This window comes from Rhinolophus ferrumequinum, chromosome 8, assembly GCF_004115265.2.
Source record: "Rhinolophus ferrumequinum isolate MPI-CBG mRhiFer1 chromosome 8, mRhiFer1_v1.p, whole genome shotgun sequence".
NCBI lineage: Eukaryota > Metazoa > Chordata > Mammalia > Chiroptera > Rhinolophidae > Rhinolophus > Rhinolophus ferrumequinum.
This window is the reverse complement of record NC_046291.1, coordinates 90,432,968-90,451,564: the sequence shown is the minus strand read 5'-3', so window position 1 is coordinate 90,451,564 and position 18,597 is coordinate 90,432,968. Positions and strand designations below refer to the sequence as shown.

The 18,597-nt window shown below is 47.1% G+C and overlaps 2 protein-coding genes across 2 annotated transcripts in view; one reads left to right on the top strand and one right to left on the bottom strand.

Annotated features, from left to right (window-relative positions):
* Positions 1 to 18,597, top strand: part of C8H2orf76 (chromosome 8 C2orf76 homolog) — a 94,148-nt gene that overhangs the window by 10,942 nt on the left and 64,609 nt on the right. The window contains exon 2 of the mRNA XM_033112435.1: positions 16,379 to 16,381. The gene's annotated coding sequence lies outside the window, so the exon portion shown is untranslated. The remainder of the gene's footprint in view (positions 1 to 16,378; positions 16,382 to 18,597) is intronic.
* Positions 11,944 to 17,149, bottom strand: DBI (diazepam binding inhibitor, acyl-CoA binding protein). The gene is made up of 4 exons (XM_033112437.1): positions 16,993 to 17,149; positions 15,797 to 15,914; positions 13,698 to 13,760; positions 11,944 to 12,237 (listed from the first exon to the last, which is right to left on the bottom strand). The coding sequence occupies exons 1-4, from the start codon at positions 16,999 to 17,001 to the stop codon at positions 12,164 to 12,166; spliced, it is 264 nt and encodes an 87-aa protein (XP_032968328.1). The 5' UTR covers positions 17,002 to 17,149; the 3' UTR covers positions 11,944 to 12,163.

The following is an 18,597-nucleotide window of genomic DNA, read 5'->3' as shown; positions in this document are numbered from 1 at the left end:
CTAGCAAGAAGATGGTGGCTGAGCTAGCAAGCACGGATTGCAGAGAGGCAGATGCTGCCAGCGAGACTATAGTGGTATGGCTCCCCTATCTATGGCTCCGTGGGTGTTCCTTTTTGGCCTCACCATGTCCTGCGTTCTCATGTGGGGAGCGGGACTAGAGATCCTGCGTGACTCCCCGCACGACACTACCAGTAAGAGCTTTTTATGGAAATAATTTAACAATAATGTATAAAAGATCATACATTTTGAATCAGTAAGTTATATTCAAGAGTATAGCTATTCTAAGGATGAAAATCAAAATGTTTTCAAAAATCTACATATAAAAATATTCAACAAGTTAAAATAACAGAAAAATATTGGATATTGCCTGCAGGTAACTAATTAAATTAAATTATAGTTCAACAATGTGATGCAAATATTATGTAGACATTTTTAATGATATATTTTTAAGGGAGAAAACCAGGTTTTAGAACTTTATACACAATGTTGATGTATGAGATTTTTCTGTGAGTGAGTGCTGGGATCGAGTCTCCTGAAACTCAAGAATGGAAACATGGACCAAGGAGAGGCAAGGAGTTGTAAAAGAGGATAGTTTATTGAAAGCAAAGGGTCAGAGCTCCTAAGTGGGAGGGGGTCCCGAATGGGGGTGCCCAACCTGGGGCAAAGGCTGTTATTCTTATGTCTTCTCTTGCCCTTTTGAAGAAGGGAACTGGTGCCCTCTGATGAAATTCATTTACCAGGTTTGTTCTGTTTGCCCATCCTGAAGGAATTAGCAAAATAGCGCACTCCTATCTATCAGATCTGCTCCGTTTGTCCAGCCAAAAGGAATTTTATGAGATAATCTATTAACCTTAAGGCGATGTTGCAATTTGTCCTGGAGTGAAGGAGTTATTTCAAAACCTGAAGTTTCAGGATATGGCTGTCTTTTTATTTTACTAGAGACCTCCCTGTCCACCTAACAACATTCTAACTACCCTGTCTCAATGTGACTCCTATTATAAATGCTAAAAGATTACAAATGACTATTTGTTTTCTTTTTCATACTTTCTGGTATTTCCCGTTTTCTGCAAATTATTCACATTGTTTTTCAAATTAGAAAAAAAATTTTAAATGCAGCAATCTGGTATGTGGAGATATCTGCCTGGGAATTTGGGATATGATGTATTTAAATAAACTGTGTCTTAAGACACAGTTTGTGAGGGTTATGTGAGGGTTGTGTGAGGGTTCAGAACGAGTCACCCTAGGATGTGCCTCTGTGGTATACAGATTGTTTTGAAAGCTAGAGGCAACTAAGACCCTATGGGTTCAAGAGAAACTCTGCCCCCACTTAACTACCTGGAAGAATTTACGTGCCCATAATAAGATATTATCAGAGATAACCTTTTTATAGCCTATCTATAGGGTGGAACAAACTTCTATTTACTAAACATCTGCTCTTTTTGTCATCCTGCAATGACCATTTGAAGCCCCCAAGACACCTTAACTCATGCTTAGCTCAGAATGTCACATGTACCACGCTTTTCCTTTTGGTCTTTGAATCTTTTATATATGTGGGGTCTCTGACTCTCTCATGTATGTGGGTTCCCATGCGTATGTATGGATTAAATTTGGTTATTTTCTCTTAATCTGTCTCATGTCTGTTTGATTATTAGACCAGACAGAAGAAGCTTGAGGGTAGAGGAAATTTCTTCCTCCCCCACACTGGTTTAAGAACTCTTAAAACTCAGTTTGAAAAGTCTTTTCCTTAGAGTATGCAGACAGTGCAACTCCCTGTTTAGGATCTTATTGAGAGAAACATGAAGTCAGTGGGTAAAATGAACAAAGACTAGTGCTAAAGAGCAGAGTTCTGTCTGTATTGGACTGGAGCAAATGTGTTACAAAATTCCTGAGAGTATAATTGCAAGCAAGGGGTATGAAATAGCCATAGTGGGAAAGGTTGCTGCTACTGCCATCTTACAACATCGATGGCATTAGCTGCAAATTCCTACCATCCACTAAGAAAGTGAAGGGTCACTGGAAGGGAGGAAACAGGGGAAGGGAACTTTCACTCATGGGGCTCCTACAGTTTGCGCTGTGATGGGAATTTTGCAAGCACTATCAGTCATCTAATCCTTGAAGCAGCCCAGTGAGATGTGCATTATAATGTTGTAGCCAGGGCGTGACAGAAATCCAGGTCAAACTAGCTTAAGCAAAAAGGGAAGTAATGGTTCAGTTATCCATAAGGACAGCTTGATGGAGCCTCATGTGATAAGATATGAATATCTGGCAAGTTACATTTCCCCAAAATGGTTACAACAGCGTCTCCCATCCCACAGGTCTTTCCTACAATGTGACTTTGATATTCTTCCCATCAAGACTGGGGTCTGTGTTCTCTCTCTTTGAATTTTGTTGGGCTTATGACTATGGCAGAAGTGATACTATGTGACTTGCGTGGCTAGATTACAAAAGGGGATGCAGATTCTGCCTAGGTCTCTTCAGACACTTTGGGAACTCAGCCACCATGCTGTGAGGGGTGCCAAAGTCACATGGAGAGCCATGTGTAGGTGTTCTGGCCGACAGCCAGCACGAACGACCACACCCCTGAGTCAGGGAGCCCTGAGATGACTCCATCCCCACCGTCACCTGGCTGCAACCCCATGAGCCATCCTGAACAGAGCCACCCATCTAAGTCTACCTAATCAAGCCCAGAACCAGGAGAATGATAATGAAATTAGTGTTATCTGAAGCTATTAATTTTGGGGGTGACTTGTTACATAGCAAACAGATAACATTTTTCTTCCGGTGTCCAAATAAAATTGCATGTCAGAGCGAGTCTGTTGAGTCACATGCCCACGCTTGGGTAATCACTGTGGCTCAAGGAGTGGAGTTCTGTGACTTAGGTTGTCACCTGCCTAATATATTAATACACTCCCATATACACTCTCCCCTTCCCCTGTTGATGACATCCCAATTTCATTTGAGTTGACAGTGTGCCCAGTCTTGTAGCGAGGCATGGATGGTGATTAAATTCTGGCCAATGAGATGTAAGCAGAGATGTATGTGGTTGTTTAGGGACAGATCCTGTATTTGTTTCCTATAACCCTGCATCATCTGCTCCTGTTACAAATCACCACAAATTTAGTAGCTTAATACAACACAAATTTATTGTCTTACCGTTCTAGAGGTCAGAAATCGGACAGAGATCTCACTAGGCTAAAGTCAAGGTGTCAGCAGGGCTGCATTCCTTCTGGAGTTTCCAGGGAAGAATCTGTTTCCCTGCCTTTTTCAGTTTCTAGAGGCTGCCACATGCTTTGGTTCATGGCTCCTTTCATCTTCAAAGCCATGACCCGTGGAGTCTTTCTTAGATTACCTCACTGTGACATTGACTGTTCTCCTTTCTCCTTCCACATTTAAGGACCTTTGTGATTACATTGGGTCCATCTGGATAATCCAGGATCATCTCCCTATTTTAAGGTCAGATGGCTAACAATCTTAATTACCTGTTGCCATGTAACCTAACATATTCACATGCTCTGGGGATCATGATGTGGACATCTTTGGGATGCCATTAGTTTGTCTACCACAGATCCTTAGAAGGGAAGGAGTGCTCTTTTTCCTTTCCTCCTCCTTCCTACGGCCTTGAATGGACTCATGCACACTTCTGGGATGAGGTACTGTGTCGGCAGCCTACCAGAACTACCCTTTGGCAGTTCCTCAAATGAAAAAGAAATTGTTATCAGTAGAACAGGAGAAGGGATGCTGGGCAGGCAAAAACATCAAATATCCCCTTATAAATGTCTGTTACGAAAATGTTGTATGACCCAGACTCAGAAGCTTACATTTATTCATCTACGTCTCGCTCACAGGTCTTCAGTTGATAGTGGTTCTGCTATGCTTGTCTGGGATTGACTGGTCTTGACTTTAGGCTGTGGATTAGGTTCAGGTGTGTTCTACCTGTCTCGCATCCACCTGGGACAGCTGCTTCTCAGGAATATTCTCCTCATGGCATGTGGCAGAAGTACAAGAGGGCAAACCAAGCCAAGTCAGCACGTCTACAACCTTTGTTTACATCATGTCTCATCACATTTCATTGGTCAAAGCAAGTTACATGACCAAACCCAGTGTTAATGGGGTGGAGGTGAACACTCCACCCATTCTACTGGGAGGGTCTTCAAGGGACTCAGCAAGGGCACGGATATAAAATTCCATTACAGGGAGAGTGTAAAGGCTTGGGAACAACCATCCAATTGCCTGCAGTGGTGTAAATCAAACCACTCCCCTCACCAGTGGGGGAGTTTTGCAAGATTCTTCTCTATGTCCACCTGATCTGGAGGAGTACTAAAGTGATTTTCTTTTCCTCCCACTCTTAAAAAAAAAATACTTAAACATATAGACAAGTTCAGAGGCTAATGGAACACAAACTGAAATATGTATTCACAACCCAAATTTAAGAAATTTTTCTTACTCCAAAGAATTCCCAAATTTGTATTCTATTTTTATATTCCTGGAACATCAAATTTTTGAGACCCTCAGATAAATGCAGTAGTTTCTGTTCCAGAATCCCGGTTCCTGTACACTAGGATTTTACCATACTTGCCTTATATGGACACAGTACTGACTAATCACAGTTCTTGTATCACCTAGGAATTGCATTTGGCTGCAAGTAACAGTGCCTTGAACAAAGGTGCTTTAAACATACAAGGGACTATTCTTTTACAGAAAGAAGTCTTCAGCTAAGCAGCCCACGGATAATTCAATTCTTCAGAGTTGCCAGGAATCGGGATCCTTCTATCTTTATGTTTCCATCCTTAGGTTCCCCTCATGGTTCAATATGGCTGCTGGAGTTCCCTCTATCATGCCTGCTTGGGTGTCCTTTACCTCCCTCATCCCGCCATGTATATTCTTCTGAAATTAGAGACTTAGTTGGAGAGGATGACCCTCGTGGACGAAGGGGTCCTTTGGTCCTTTGGTCAACGGGAATGAGTAGTGGAGGTATTTTGTGACCTAGGACTTCCTAGCTCCCAAGCCTATTCTCTTCTCTAGATTATTGTTCTCAATTTTTCCCTTCCTCCCTATAACAGAATTATTTATCCATGTCGTTTACCATGAAACTCTGCAGTGCCTTCCATTGGAGTAAGTGGAGTGAACATCCTTGTCCTGTTGAACTTGGCCTTGACCTTGAGGCTTGTTTTGATTAAGAAAAATGTGAGCAGACATAACACAAGCAGAATCTTTGAATGTGTGTGGACATCTTGATTCGGCCTCTTGAACTTTCTGCAAACTTCCAGGAGAAGAACATGTTCAAGATAGCTGCTAGTTCAGGAATGAAGAGATATGTGGAACAGACCTGAACCCAAACTTCAACTTAGAGTCAAGCTCAGCTGATCTCGTGGAAGTCCATCGGGATCATACCTGAACTGCTGCAGACCCATGAGTGAGAAATAAATGCTTATTTTTATAAGGCAGAGCTTTGGGAATTATTTGTTACAGAAGATTATAATAGCAAAAATCTGACTACCACACCCAGCAGGCTGGCCAACTCAGGAAAAAGAGTTAAGGATACTGTTTTATATTCTTTGTATTGAAAATGGCAAGAAGCCAACTCATATCAGTATGAAAAGAAATGCAGTGGCTCACATTTATGAAAAGCCCAGGAGTAGATCTGGCATCTTATGCAGCTGAATCCAGAACCCAGATAATATTGCAGAGCTTTGTGTTTCTTTCTATGTCTTGTTCCTGCTTCTCTTTGAATGTTGACACCAACTGCGACAGCAAATAGCTTCTTCCATGCTGCTGGGAAAAATGGCAGCAAGTAGTTCTAGCTGATAATGTCCCTACAACTAAAGTTTCTGGAGGATGGGTGAACTTTCCACTGAGGCCTGGCAATCAAGGTGCTCCCTGCCCCTGGTCATGGGATTGGTAACCCAAGCCATCATTCTTCCCTAGGATTTTCATGCAGGGACCCTCAGGAACAATGATTCCTCCTATACGCTAGAGTTCTGATGGGCTAATTCCCCAGGCTATTCCTGGGAGGAATTATTTCTCAAAAGAAGGGAGGCTGGTCTAAGCACACATAAGCACAAAAGATACACAATTTAAGATTGGGGAAAAGTCTGGGCTACCTCAACAGAACCTTTTAAATCTTAAAGCCCTAAAAAGATTGATTCATTCTTTATTCAAAGTCTTTTGTTGATTAATAATAGCTATCATGTGTTCATTTTTCTTTTGTGTATTAGACATTTATTAAATCCTCACTCAATTGTGCAACCTAGAGATTATCTTTATGTTATAGATAAAATATCTGAGGCTCAGGGAAAATAAGAACCTTGCTCAAAGTCACAAAGACCAAAAGTGGCCACGCTGTGATTCAATTTGAATCTATGTGCAAAGCCCATGCTCTTTCCAGCCCAACATGTGGCTTGATGAATTGGCAGCGTCCTGCAGGGCCACACTTGGGCAAAACTGTGTTAAGGGCCCAGGTCATCTGCCCCATCACCCCATCCCACTTTGCAGTCCCCACTTTCTTTCTTTTGGCACATCTACTGACTGCTAATGCCTGGTGTTGGTGGGTGATTGGTCAGTGTGGACACGTTGGCGTCAACCCAAGCTCTATCTTGTTATGATTTCCATTAAAACTGTGCTCTGGTTCCTTTAAGACCCCTGATCTCTCACAGAGAGGAACCCAATCACATATTCACAAGAGAGCCCCCCAGGTAATGGTGTCACATTTGTACTTGACAAAGGTCTTCGGGGTCTTACTTCTAAAGAAGGGCTACTAGTGGAAGGGACCAGCCCACAGGCAGGGTTCAGCAGGAATATTCATTTCCTAGGGCTGACATAGCAAATCACATAAATTGGGTAACTTAAAACAACAGAGATTTATTCTCCCTCCATTCTGGGCGCCAGAAGTCCGGATTCAAAGTATTGGCAGGGTTGGTTCTTTCTGGGAACTGAGGAGAATCTATTCCATGCCTCCCTGTGCTGTTGCTGGCAGCTCTTAGCCCTCCTTGGCTTATAGCTGCGTAAATCCAATCTCTGCTTCCATCTTGACTTGGCCTTTTCCTCTGTGTGTCTCTGTGCCTCAATGAGATCTCCCTCTCTTCTCTAAGGACACCAATCATTGGATTAGGGGCCACCCTAAATTCAGAATGACCTTATTTTGAGATACTTACATTAATTACATCTGCAAAGATCCTATTTACAAATAAGGTCACATCCACAGGTATGGTATGTGGGGTGTTAGGACTTGGACATATCTTTTTGGGGGACACAATTCAACCAACTACAGGAGGGCATTTTGGGGCCCCACAAGTCACACCCTTAGTCTACCTGAGATTACCCTCTTCCCCTAAGTGCAAAAGAGTCCTCAGCGATGTTTGGTATTTCACCCTGGAAAGGCTTTGTGGGGTTATCTTTACAGCTACAGGAAAAGGAAAATATTTGCAATCTCGACTCATGTACATTTATTACTTAGCAAGGATACTTAGCAAAAATTATAAAACATAACAAAAAGCTGTAGGTTGACCGATTCCTGGTCTTCTAAGGGTTGAGTTGTATCCAAGACGGGGGGGTGTTGCAAAGCAGGACGTAGTGCAGAGAGGGTACCCCAGCTCCATCAGGCAAGGATGGCACCTGAGCCATCTATCCTGAAGGGGCTCTGCTTATTCTTTGGTCTGTTCTTAACTCTCCCAAGTCTGTTCAAAAGAGAGGTCATGGGGGTGGCCAGTTAGCTCAGTTGGTTAGAGTGTGGTGCCGATAGCACCAAGGTTGCTGGTTCGATCTCCACATGAGCCACTGTGAGCTGCGCCCTCTTTAAAAAAAAACAAGTGCATTTATAAGTATGTCAACTATTGAAAATAGTTGAAAAATAAAAAATTATTTAAAAAAAAGAGGTCATGTGCAATCACACAAATAAATAAGGGAAAAAAGTTCTGAGCTTGTCTTCCGTGGGAGTTGCCAAGGGCAGAGGTGTTATCTTGCCCTGACCCAGGTCCCAAAGGCATAACTCCACTATAGCTCGCCTCCTCTGGGTATTTCTCTTGGCTCACCCTCAACTCCAAATACCTGTAATTTAAATTTAAGCACTTTTGATCACCTGGCTGCTTAAACCACCCCCTCTCAACCTCCCAGCCTGACTTCTGTCAAGCCAGCCACCCCTAGGGCCTTCTCTTTCCCCCCCTGTGCCTTTCCTTCCTATGTACACTGGACACATGCCCTTCTACTCATCCCATCTTATTGATGAAGGAACTTACAGAGCCTTACAGAGGTGACATAAGGTGCCCCAAGTCGATGTACGCTGGGCTTGTAATTAGTGGCCTTTCCATGTCCCACGAGATGTTTGCTCCTGATTTACAGCATTGGTTCCCAGGCTTTTGGATCCTGGAACTACTTTGCTGTGGGGAGAACATTCTAGGACAACCCACACTTACTCGCATGGTGGATCCCCAAATTATTGGAGCACTGCCAAAGTGGAGAGCAGACCACTCTGTGGCTCCAGGCCAAGACGTGTCCAGGTAGTGGGGAGGGAATACTGAGTGTAAATTATGCACCCTAAGAAAGATCTCCAGGTTGCTAGCAAGTTGCTGTTTGCTAACTATTGTGCTTAAAACTTTACTCACTTTATCAGCACATTTTTTGGATGAAGGAAATGTGGCTCCAAGAAGATACGTGACTTAGCACTTGAGAGACCAAAGCGGGATTCACAGGTAAGTCTGTCACCAAAGCCGATTGGTGTAAGAAGTACCACAGGGATACTGTGGGCGCCCCACAGAGGGGAGGGTGAGACTGTGTCCTACCCTGTTCCCCATTGCCTCATGTGTTCCCGAGTAACACCCTGTGAAACACCCCTGGGCTGTCCATGGACGTCTGCAGAGCCATGGGAGCAGGCACAGACCCCGAGGCGACGGGGGACATGTTCTCACAACATCACACTACCATTAGTTTCTGAGAAACCGGTACCACTACTTTCCAGTGAGTGACAAGGGCCCCTCCCAAACCTGGCAGAGCCTCAGAATGACCTGAGGTGCTCAAAAAAGTACAGCTCATCAGGGCCCCACTTCACCCTTGGAGATGTGACCTGTGTTTCCAAGCCCCTCTTCAGGAAGGAGTTGTACAGCAGGCAAGGGATTTCGGAGACTCTTACGCTAGCTTAGTGAGATGGGGTCAACCTCATCAGCTGACGGGCTGTGGAGATACAGAGCTGGGTGGCAGCCAGTAGTCAGAGAGGGAACGTGAGCGAAGGGGCTGAGCAGGGCCGTTCTGACCAGAGAGCCCGGGGTTTGGATCCACTTCCTATCGCTCGAACCTTAATTTCCTCATTTGAATAATGAGCATTGAGTGGTAACGCCCAGCTCAAGGCACCATAGGAATAACTTCGAGAACCACAAAAAGAATCTGAGTGGGAGAGGGGCCCTGCAAGTTCTCAGCAAATGACAACCATTAATCAGAGGCCACACCAGTGGTGGGCGGATGGGCCTTGGATCTAAGCTTTTCACTCCCACCGTGGTTCTCTCCCGTCCGCCTCTGTGGGAGAACTACCCCGTATCATAACACAGTCTTAGCAGGGTCAGTCAAGCAGCAGACGGCACGGCACGGCCTTTATCAGGGCTCCCCTAGGCAGAGGCCCATTTTTCTCTGACTCGGGCCAGCAGTGAGGCAGCGATGGTGCCTGAGCACACGCCTACAGGCCCTGGCTGCCTTTCACAAGCTAGAAATAGGGCAGAAGCTTCTCTTATTTACACCCTCTCCGGTGTTACCGAAGGAGTGATAATTTGCTCCTGTACTTGGTCCTTGACTCCCATAGATATTGCAAGGGATGTGCCGGGGACAAGCGTTGGTTTGAAAGCTGGTGTGAGAAAAACTGATGAAGTGCCACACGCGGGGCACCCACTCGATGCCAGGAGCTTCTCACAGAACCTCATTTGATGCTCACTGCCACCCTCTGGGCAAATGTGCTTGGCCTGACCCTGGAGCCAGGTCTGTTTGGACAAAAACCACTCCTTGGACTTCATTTAACGTTGTTTTTCCTTTGATTTACTCCTGAAACAGCCAGTGACTAAACGAAGGAGGTGACCTAGATATGGGGACACGTGAGAGTCTGTGGCTCCCTTCTGCCTCCTTGGCGCTCATAGATGCCTGAGGTTGGTGACCTTGGCAGTCTGGGTGCAGTGGAGCTGGGTGGGGGGAGAGCAGGGCAAGGCTTCCTGCCCCCTCTGTCCTCAGTCACATCAGCACCCGGGAAAGACTAACTCTCACATAAATGACACTGCTGCTCAGGAAGTCACCTCACCTGGGCCGCATGTCTGGGCCTTGACCCCCTTGCTTTGTTGGGACGAACTCCCTGTCTACACCTGAGCTGCTGGGCGAGTTTTCCACGGGCAGGCTGGGCTGGACAGCAGGAATCCCTGTTCTCAGAAGCTGACAACCCTCATCACCTATATGACATTCTGTACTTCACAACTTGGTTACTAAGACTTTCCACGACCCAGGCCCGTTTTACATTGAGGGGATGCCATACTCCAGCCACAGCAGACAGTTGCCCTCCTTGCTGTTCCCGTTTCTCCCACTACAGTGTTGGTCATGCGTGAGAAGCCACCCTGGGGAGTCCAGGCTTCTGAACCAGGGAGATGTACACTGAAGTGCTCGTTCTTAGTTTATTCACCAGCTGAGTGAGCTTGGGCGAGTCTCTGTAATGCTCAGGTCCGTGTTCTTCTGGTGTGAGGCTGAACTATGTTTAAGACCAGGGCACGGGCTTTGGAGGAAAGAACTGGGAGCTGACTGGTCTCAGACAGCTTCTCCTGAATTCCTTTCAGCATTCAGCACCCTCACCTGAAAAATGCAAGAAGTATTATCTCCCTTGCAGGGCTATGGAAAAGACTGAAGGGAAACATCTGGCAGGCAGGATCTGACAGCTATCTCATTTCCTCCTTTTTACTTTTTTTTTTTTTTTTTAAAGATTTTATTGGGGAAGGGGAACAGGACTTTATTGGGGAACAGTGTGTACTTCCAGGACTTTTTTCCAAGTCTAGTTGTTGTCCTTTCAGTCTTAGTTGTGGAGGGAGCAGCTCAGCTCCAGGTCCAGTTGCTGTTTTCTAGTTGCAGGGGGCACAGCCCACCATCCCTTGTGGGAGTTGAGGAATTGAACTGGCAACCTTGTGGTTGAGAGGCAGCGCTCCAACCAACTGAGCCATCTGGGAGGCAGCTCAGCTCAAGGTGCTGTGTTCAATCTGTGTTCAATCTTAGTTGCAGGGGACGGAGCCCACCATCCCTTGCGGGACTCGAGGAATTGAACTGGCAACCTTGTGGTTGAGAGCCCACTGGCCCATGTGGGAATTGAACCGGCAGCCTTCGGAGTTAGGAGCATGGAGCTCTAACCGCCTGAGCCACCGGGCCGGCCCTTCTTTCTTACTTTTAAGCAACTACATTCTCCAGGGTCAAGCTCCAGGGTCTTCTCTTTAGCCTAACCCCTGGCCTACCCTGGGTCCTGATCTCTCTCCCACTCGTTTTTGGTGGCCCACCTGCCCGTGGCCAAGCACCCTGTGGGCCCTACCGCAGACGCACATTTCGTTCCTGACTGGGGCTTCTACCCTTGCTCATTTTCTCTGTAACCATGGACTGGTTAGACCTGAGACAAACCTCACACTCATCAATCTTGCCTTCCTCTGTGCAGGAGGCCTGCAATGTTTCTGACAGAGGGCTGGAATTACCTGCAGACTGAAGCCTCAGCCAGCCTGCCTGATGGGTGCAGCTGGAATTGGGAGGGAGAAGGAAGTGGAGAAGACCCTTTACATCCCCACAGGCGAGTGCCCTTGGCCCGGAACAGGTGGGACCACCTGTCTTACACCTCCCACAGAATACAGTGGAGGGTGAGCTCAAACACATCCAGAGAAAATCTTTAGAAAAAGGAAGTGAGGAAGTGAGATCGGAACAGAGTAAATTATTTCAAGAAACCAGATTGCCAAAGACTTAAAGTAACAAATGCACTTTTAATTGATCTACAGATAAAAACTAGTCAGCAAGGTCAGTAACCATTTCAGCCCCTCATCTGTTAGAGCCACACCCTGGACAGAGTTGAGGAAGCGGGTTAACAGGTTATTTCTGTTATTTCACTTCATCCACAGTATTAGAAAAACAAGGCATAATATCAGTTTAGATGAAATGCGTGCCTGGCAGTCAAATCCAGTCCCTATATTCCGTATTTTTTCTTTAGTTCTTCTACTTTGTCGATGTAAGCTTTCATGGCATCTTCCTTGGAAGTCCCTGTAAAGAATCAAGCGGATTGTCGGTCAGAGAAGCAGCATGGTAGAAAAGCAGCATCTTTAGATACCCAGACAGCCCTGGTTTAACACGCTCTGAGGCTCAGTTTCTCACCTGTGAAGTGGGGGGTCCTACTTACTACATCTCAGAGACCTGGCCAGGGTTTGACTTGAGGTATTTGAAGAGTCTGGCCAACAGCGAATGCTCCATAGAGCACTGAACCAATGTGTGTAGGGCTGTCCTGCGGCCTGTCACTGGCCTGCTGGCACTGTGAGGCACCCCCTGTCATGAGTGAGTGGTTTAACCTGAGCCTCGGGAGAAAGGTTGGGCCCTCTTGACAGGCAGGAAACTCTAACATGGGAGCCAGGTGACTTTACCGGTCCTGCTGCCTCTCAGGGTTGGCTTTGGCCTATCAAGCATTTCTCTGTTGAGCTTTGTCTCCCAGAGCTGATAAGCTGGCAGTGAAAAAGCAAAGCTTGGCACCCTCTTCTCCCCAGAGAGAAGTTATAAGAAAAAAATTTGAGAACTCTGAGCAAAAGTAGCTGGCTTTTAGAGGGTAATAAGGCAAATCTTTGCTTTCTTGCTGCTGTACAAGGGACACTGACTATATCCCTGAAAGAGAGCAACATCTATCTTCTTGGATGCCATAGCGAAGGAGAGATACCTGCCGGGAATTGGAGCACGTTCTAAAGCACTGGAGAGCATGGGGCCCGAGGATGGTATGGAAATGCTCAATGAAAATGGACAGGCATTCCCGTTCTAGTTACTTAGCAAATCCTAGGAGTGTTTTTATTGTATTCTGGCCCTTTTTGAATTGAAGGGTTTCTCATTTGCAGGAAGACAGAGGGCTTATTCAGAAACTAGCTAGCAAGAACACAAAAGCTGGCAGGCACTTTGGTGCCAACTTTTGGGTCTTACTGTCACAGGTGGCACGTGATTTAGTAGGAGCTGAAACACTTCTTGGCTGCTGTTGCTTAGCATATAATAGCTCCATTCACTGAGCCTGTGAGGTGCCAGAAACTTGCCATGCATTAGCTCATTCCCTTCTTTTTTTGTGCCTTTCTGGCTGGAAGGGAAGTGGGAGAGCTGCTTGGTCTACGGGGTTACTGCCTGGCCTTGTGGGGGAGAGGAAGGTATGGGAAGGGAACCACCCCTTATTCCGAATAAATATAGAAAGCCCTTGCCAACTATATCACCTTCTAATCTGTTTTTCAGTGGCCTAGCCCCAGCTCATCCTCTCCAGATGATACACTGCTCAGACATGGTGCTTTTGGAAAAGGCAGAAATGACATTAGGAAAAAAAGTAGGTGGCCCAGTTTTTTTCCATTCTGACACCGGTCAACCTGGTTTCCAACATGTGCCTCATGCACTTTGTTTTCTTTCTTCACCCCTTTAATCACCCCTAATACAGAGTGTTTCATTACTGGGCTTCACAAACTCAGGAAGCCGAGTAGAACAATTACCTTTCAGCTCGTTCCAGGCATCCCACTTGGCCTTGCCTTTGAGGTCCAACATCCCAGGCCGTTCTTAAACAAGAAAAGGAAAGACATCAGATCCGCTTCGCGTTCTAATGGAGAACGTTATCAACTTTCTTGCCATGAAAGACACCTTTTATTACATCTACTCCATCTACTCTCTGTCATGGAGTTAAATGGGCCTAGAACAGTATATAGAAATCCAAACTTAAAACCTAGAGGAAATAGGAGGAAAACTATTCCCATTACTAGGGAATACTGTCTTATAAGTTAAATAACCCCCAAATTTCTCCTTTTAAAAAGTGTAATTAGAAAATAAGTACTACATCCATGCATATGCCTTGAAATTCAGATGCTACACAGGGGACTACTATGAAGTTTCCTTCCCTCCCACCCCATTTCTTTCCTTCATGCATTTTTGTTATCGGTTACCTGGGTGTTCTTTTCTGTGAATCGTCTGTTCATATCCTTGCCCCATCGTTTTACCAAATTGTTAGTCTATTTCTTGTTGATGTGTGGGAGGTTTTCCCTGACGGCAAGTTTTCTTTAAGTTATATCATGGTTTAATTCTTACAGACCTGTTATCAGTGGCACTTGGGAAACACACTACTTCCCTGCTGACGATTTTACTGCCACACTGAGAACAAAGGCAAGGGGAGCAATCGTGGTGCCCAAAGCCTGGACCACCGTGTCTGAGGAACACTGAGTCTTCCCAAGTGCTTTCAGGAAAGCATTCTGGGATACCTGGGAGGTGTACCTGCAGTGGCATATCCAAATCCTACAGCAGCACACCCCAAGAGCCCTTTCTGCGACGATGGAAATGTAACTTGTGCTGTCCAATTCAGGAGCCACCTGTCACTTGTGGCAACTGAGCACCTAGGATGGCGGTTTGTGTAACTGAAAACTGAATTTTTGATTTTTAAAAATTTGAACTATTTTCAGTTTAAATTCAGATAACCACCACACGTGGCTAGTGGCTACTGTACTGCACCATGCAGTCCTAGGGGGTGCTGATACCTCCCCGATCAGGAAGCGATCGATTCCCGAGCCAGCGTGCTTATCTTCTGTGAAAGCAGGGCAGAGGCCAGACTCTGTGAAAATATTGCTTGGCAGAAAAGCGTCTTGGCTGATCTAGTCCCCCCCACCCCAATTTATTTCTCCTTCCCCTCCATGGGAGGATAGAGTTTATAAATCCAGTGTAAAACTCACCTTTGCCACAAGACTTTTTTCACCCCAGCCCTTGCTATGAACCCAAGTTTGATCTGGCACCTTCTCCTGCTTCCAGCTGGCTGGCAGCCAACACACCTGCTCTACTCTCCACCCCAACTACAAAGGAATTGGGGGTCACGCTCACCCTCTTGAACAGGGGTAGGGGTGACTTCCTTCTGTCCTGCCATGGACTGCACTCTGCTGTAGCCTCAGTACATACACAAGTTTCAGGGACTTTGGAGCAGAATGAAAACCAGCCAGGGCAGGAAAGGCAGTATTATAGAATATGGTAGTCCAAAACTATGGTCTCAAAATCTGTACCAAGATATTTTGGCAGGGAATAAATGGTCAGCGGGAACTGTTTCAGCACAACTGCTCTAACCTGCCCCAAGAAGCCAGCTGCTTCTCGGCTCCTGATATTGGGCTTGGCTTGGCTGCCAAGTGCTTCCAGACTTTGATCTTGCCCATCTGGGGTGGAAGCAGTATGTTTCAACAAAGATACCTAGTACTGAGCTGCGAGTTTGGAGCAAGTCTCTTCCCAGCTGGGGCCTATGCGTCTTCCCAAGTAGATGCGAGATGCTCTTGACAATCAGTAAAGTCCTTCTAAAACTAGGATTTAAAAAAACTAGTTCTGCTACCTGAGCTACCAAGATACCAGGAAAAGTACAGGGTCTATGAACCCCGTCCAGGAACATGATCTTTGGGGAACCTCTCCCAGCATAATCCCCAGGAACATCATGAAACATCACCACGCGCCACCCAAGAGTAGGACCTTGGGTGGTTTTGAGTGAGATTCCCACTGATTAAGAGTTCCAGCACCAATCAAGGCTGCTGAGCCTGCTGTGAACAGGGGCCCTCCCAAACTTATCTCAGCATACCTGTATTTATGTCACCCACAGTGGCTTGTTTGTAGCGGCTGTAGATGTACAGCATCTCATCATCTGCTGGCTTGGTCTTGAGGTGCTTAACAGCCTCAGCGGCTTTGTCAAACTCGGCCTAAATGTGAGGGAGAGGAAAGGCCTGATTAGAGCTCAGTAATGGGGAGGCCGGGTTGGGGAGGCAGCACTCCTCCTGCAATGTAGGTGAGGAAAAGCAGCACTCCCCCCACCCCCGAGGGTGCCCCCTCCTCTCTCAACAGGGCACCTAGAAAGATTCAGCAAAACAAAGAGGGGAAGCACATTGGTTCACTTATTGATAAACATCTATGTATAGGGAGCTCTCAACTCTCCCAGGTATCAGGCACTGGAAATACAGTGGTGACGGAGGCAGGCAAAGATTGCCTGCAGTGGAAGTATACTCAGCAGGAAAAGCAGCATGGCAAACTGCCCGGCCACACCCGGGTCAGATTGGGGAATGGCTGATGTCCCAGTGAAGCCCTGACCTGTGATAGTGGCGCACAGCGTGCGTGAAACAGCTCAGAAGGGGACAGGGAATGAGTACATCGGGGTCAGTGGCCCGAGTTCGTTAGCCCCCTTTCCTTGGGGCTGGGGCGTCCAGCGCCAACCTCTGTCCCAGTGCCGCACTGGTGAGAGGTGAGAGGAGCCAGAGGTCCGCCTACACAGCGTCTACATTCGAGGGAGGGAAAGGCCTCTGAGTCACTCCTCCCCAGGCGCACTCTCTCCTTCCCGTACGCCGGACACTCGGCCCCAACTTTCATTGACCTCCAAGCTCTCAGCCACTGCTTCCCTGCTTCCGCACTCCGCATGGTGCCCCTATTCCTGTCTAGTCCTTCCGGACGGGGCACTCATTACCGTTGCTCCTTCAATCCACGCAACTCTCTACTTCCCATCTTTCTACCTGGGACCCTCGCCTCCGACCCCTATCCCTGCTTCTCCGCGAAGTCCACCGGACGGGCAACTTCCCAGCAGTTGCGGGGTCGGTAGCAGTGTTGGGAGTCCCAAACCGCCAAGTTGCCCTCACAAGGCTCTCTCCAGAGTCAGGGCTGGGCATGGATCCAGGAGAAAAAGCGGAGCCAAGCAGGGAAAGACCTTGCGGAGTTCTGCCCGCAGAATGGTCCCCGCACCGGCCTCCCGCCCCGCTGCACTTTCGCAGCCAGGCTGGGCACGCGTTATACCTGAGACATGCCGGCAGGGTTGGTTGCAAGAATTCCAGGGAGCCAGCGGAAGCGGCGACGAGGAAGAAGCAGTAGCACAAGAGTCGACTGGCAGCGCCGTTAGAGGAGCAGTCAGAAGCCTCCCAAATTTCGCTCGGGCGAGCGAGGGGCAGCCAATCAGAAACCTGCTCTACTCTGGGGGCGTGGTCAGTCTCTGAGCACTGCCCACTTAGCCGGATCCCACGTGGGGCCGCTCGCGCTCGCGCAGAGAGGAGCCGAAGGGGACGTCGGGAGCAGGTGGGGACCGCGGAAGTAGGGAGCACTTCGGGGGAAAGTGCTTTGGGACCAGCGGGCTTCAGTCCCAGGCCGCTGTGGGGAGCGGGCCTTGGAGCAAAGGAGAGGGGGCGGAGGCTGAAGAGTAGAGACCTAAGTTTGTGTCGTTAAATCTTGTGCCCGGCGTGAAGAGGCCGGAAGTAGCACCTCTGGACGAGTAACCTCTCGGTCCCGGTTACGGAGAGGATATCCCTGGAGAACGGCGCGATGGTGGGGAGCTGGGCTGGTCCCCAGAAAGGCGAAGCCGAGGTCTCTCTCAATCTGAGCATTTGGCATGTCTGCACGTGGCCTCAGTTTCCAGCCTTGTATTGCACATTTTTGTTTGTGGTTCAGTTCTCCATCTGGGGTGTTCAAGTCAGGGATAGTGGCTCACTTGTCTTGATTTGAACCATCTTGGCCCGAGCCAGGTGCCCAGCAAACATTCCTTCAGTGAATGAATCTTAACTTCATTCACAAATATTTACTGAACTTTTGTCAGGTGACTTGCACCGTTCTGGGCCTTGGGGATAACAGCAGTGAACAAAACAAATCCTTGCGTTCCTTGAACTTAGATTGGGGAAAATAGTTAATAAAATAGGTTAAATAGGAAGTGTGTTAGGGTGCTAAGAAGTTGGAAGTTTATAGTTTTACACGGGGAGGTGGGGGTGGAGGGGGAGGTAACATTGGAGAAAGCCTCCAAAGGAGAGGAAGGAACATTTCAGGTAGAAAATTAGTGTAAGGATGTGAGCAAGGAGTGAGGGAAAGAGTAGAAGGGGATGAGGCTGGAGAGCTAAAGAGGTGGCAGGCTGGCTAGATCATGCAGAGCTTGGTCTTTATAGGGACTTGGACTTTAATTCTGAGTGAGACTGGAAGTCACAGCCTTTAGAGCAGAGGACGATGAGTCTGAGGGGTCGGGTCTTTGCAAGGCTGGTGTTCTCCATTGGAACAGAGGGGAGCAGCACAGGTAGATGGGGGAGTTTGAGAACGGAGCCCAAGAAACTAAGGGGAGAATTTCCTGGTGGTTACGGAGGAGCTAGGTGCAGGGGGGTGCTTGATGGAAAATTCTCTGGAGATCATTAAAAAAGAGAGATCATTCCTCTCCAATTCCTAATTTGTAACGAGGACTGAACTACAAATCTCAAACCCCATTCTCTCCCCTCTCCCCCCAATTACAGCTGCAGTGTTTAGAAAGAAAGGCCAGGTGGAAGCTTTCCGACTACTAACTTAATGTAGATGAGGCTTTTATGGGAAGACATGGAGATACAGTAACAAGGAACAAATCTAGAATCTTTAGTCTATGAAATAATTTTGTTT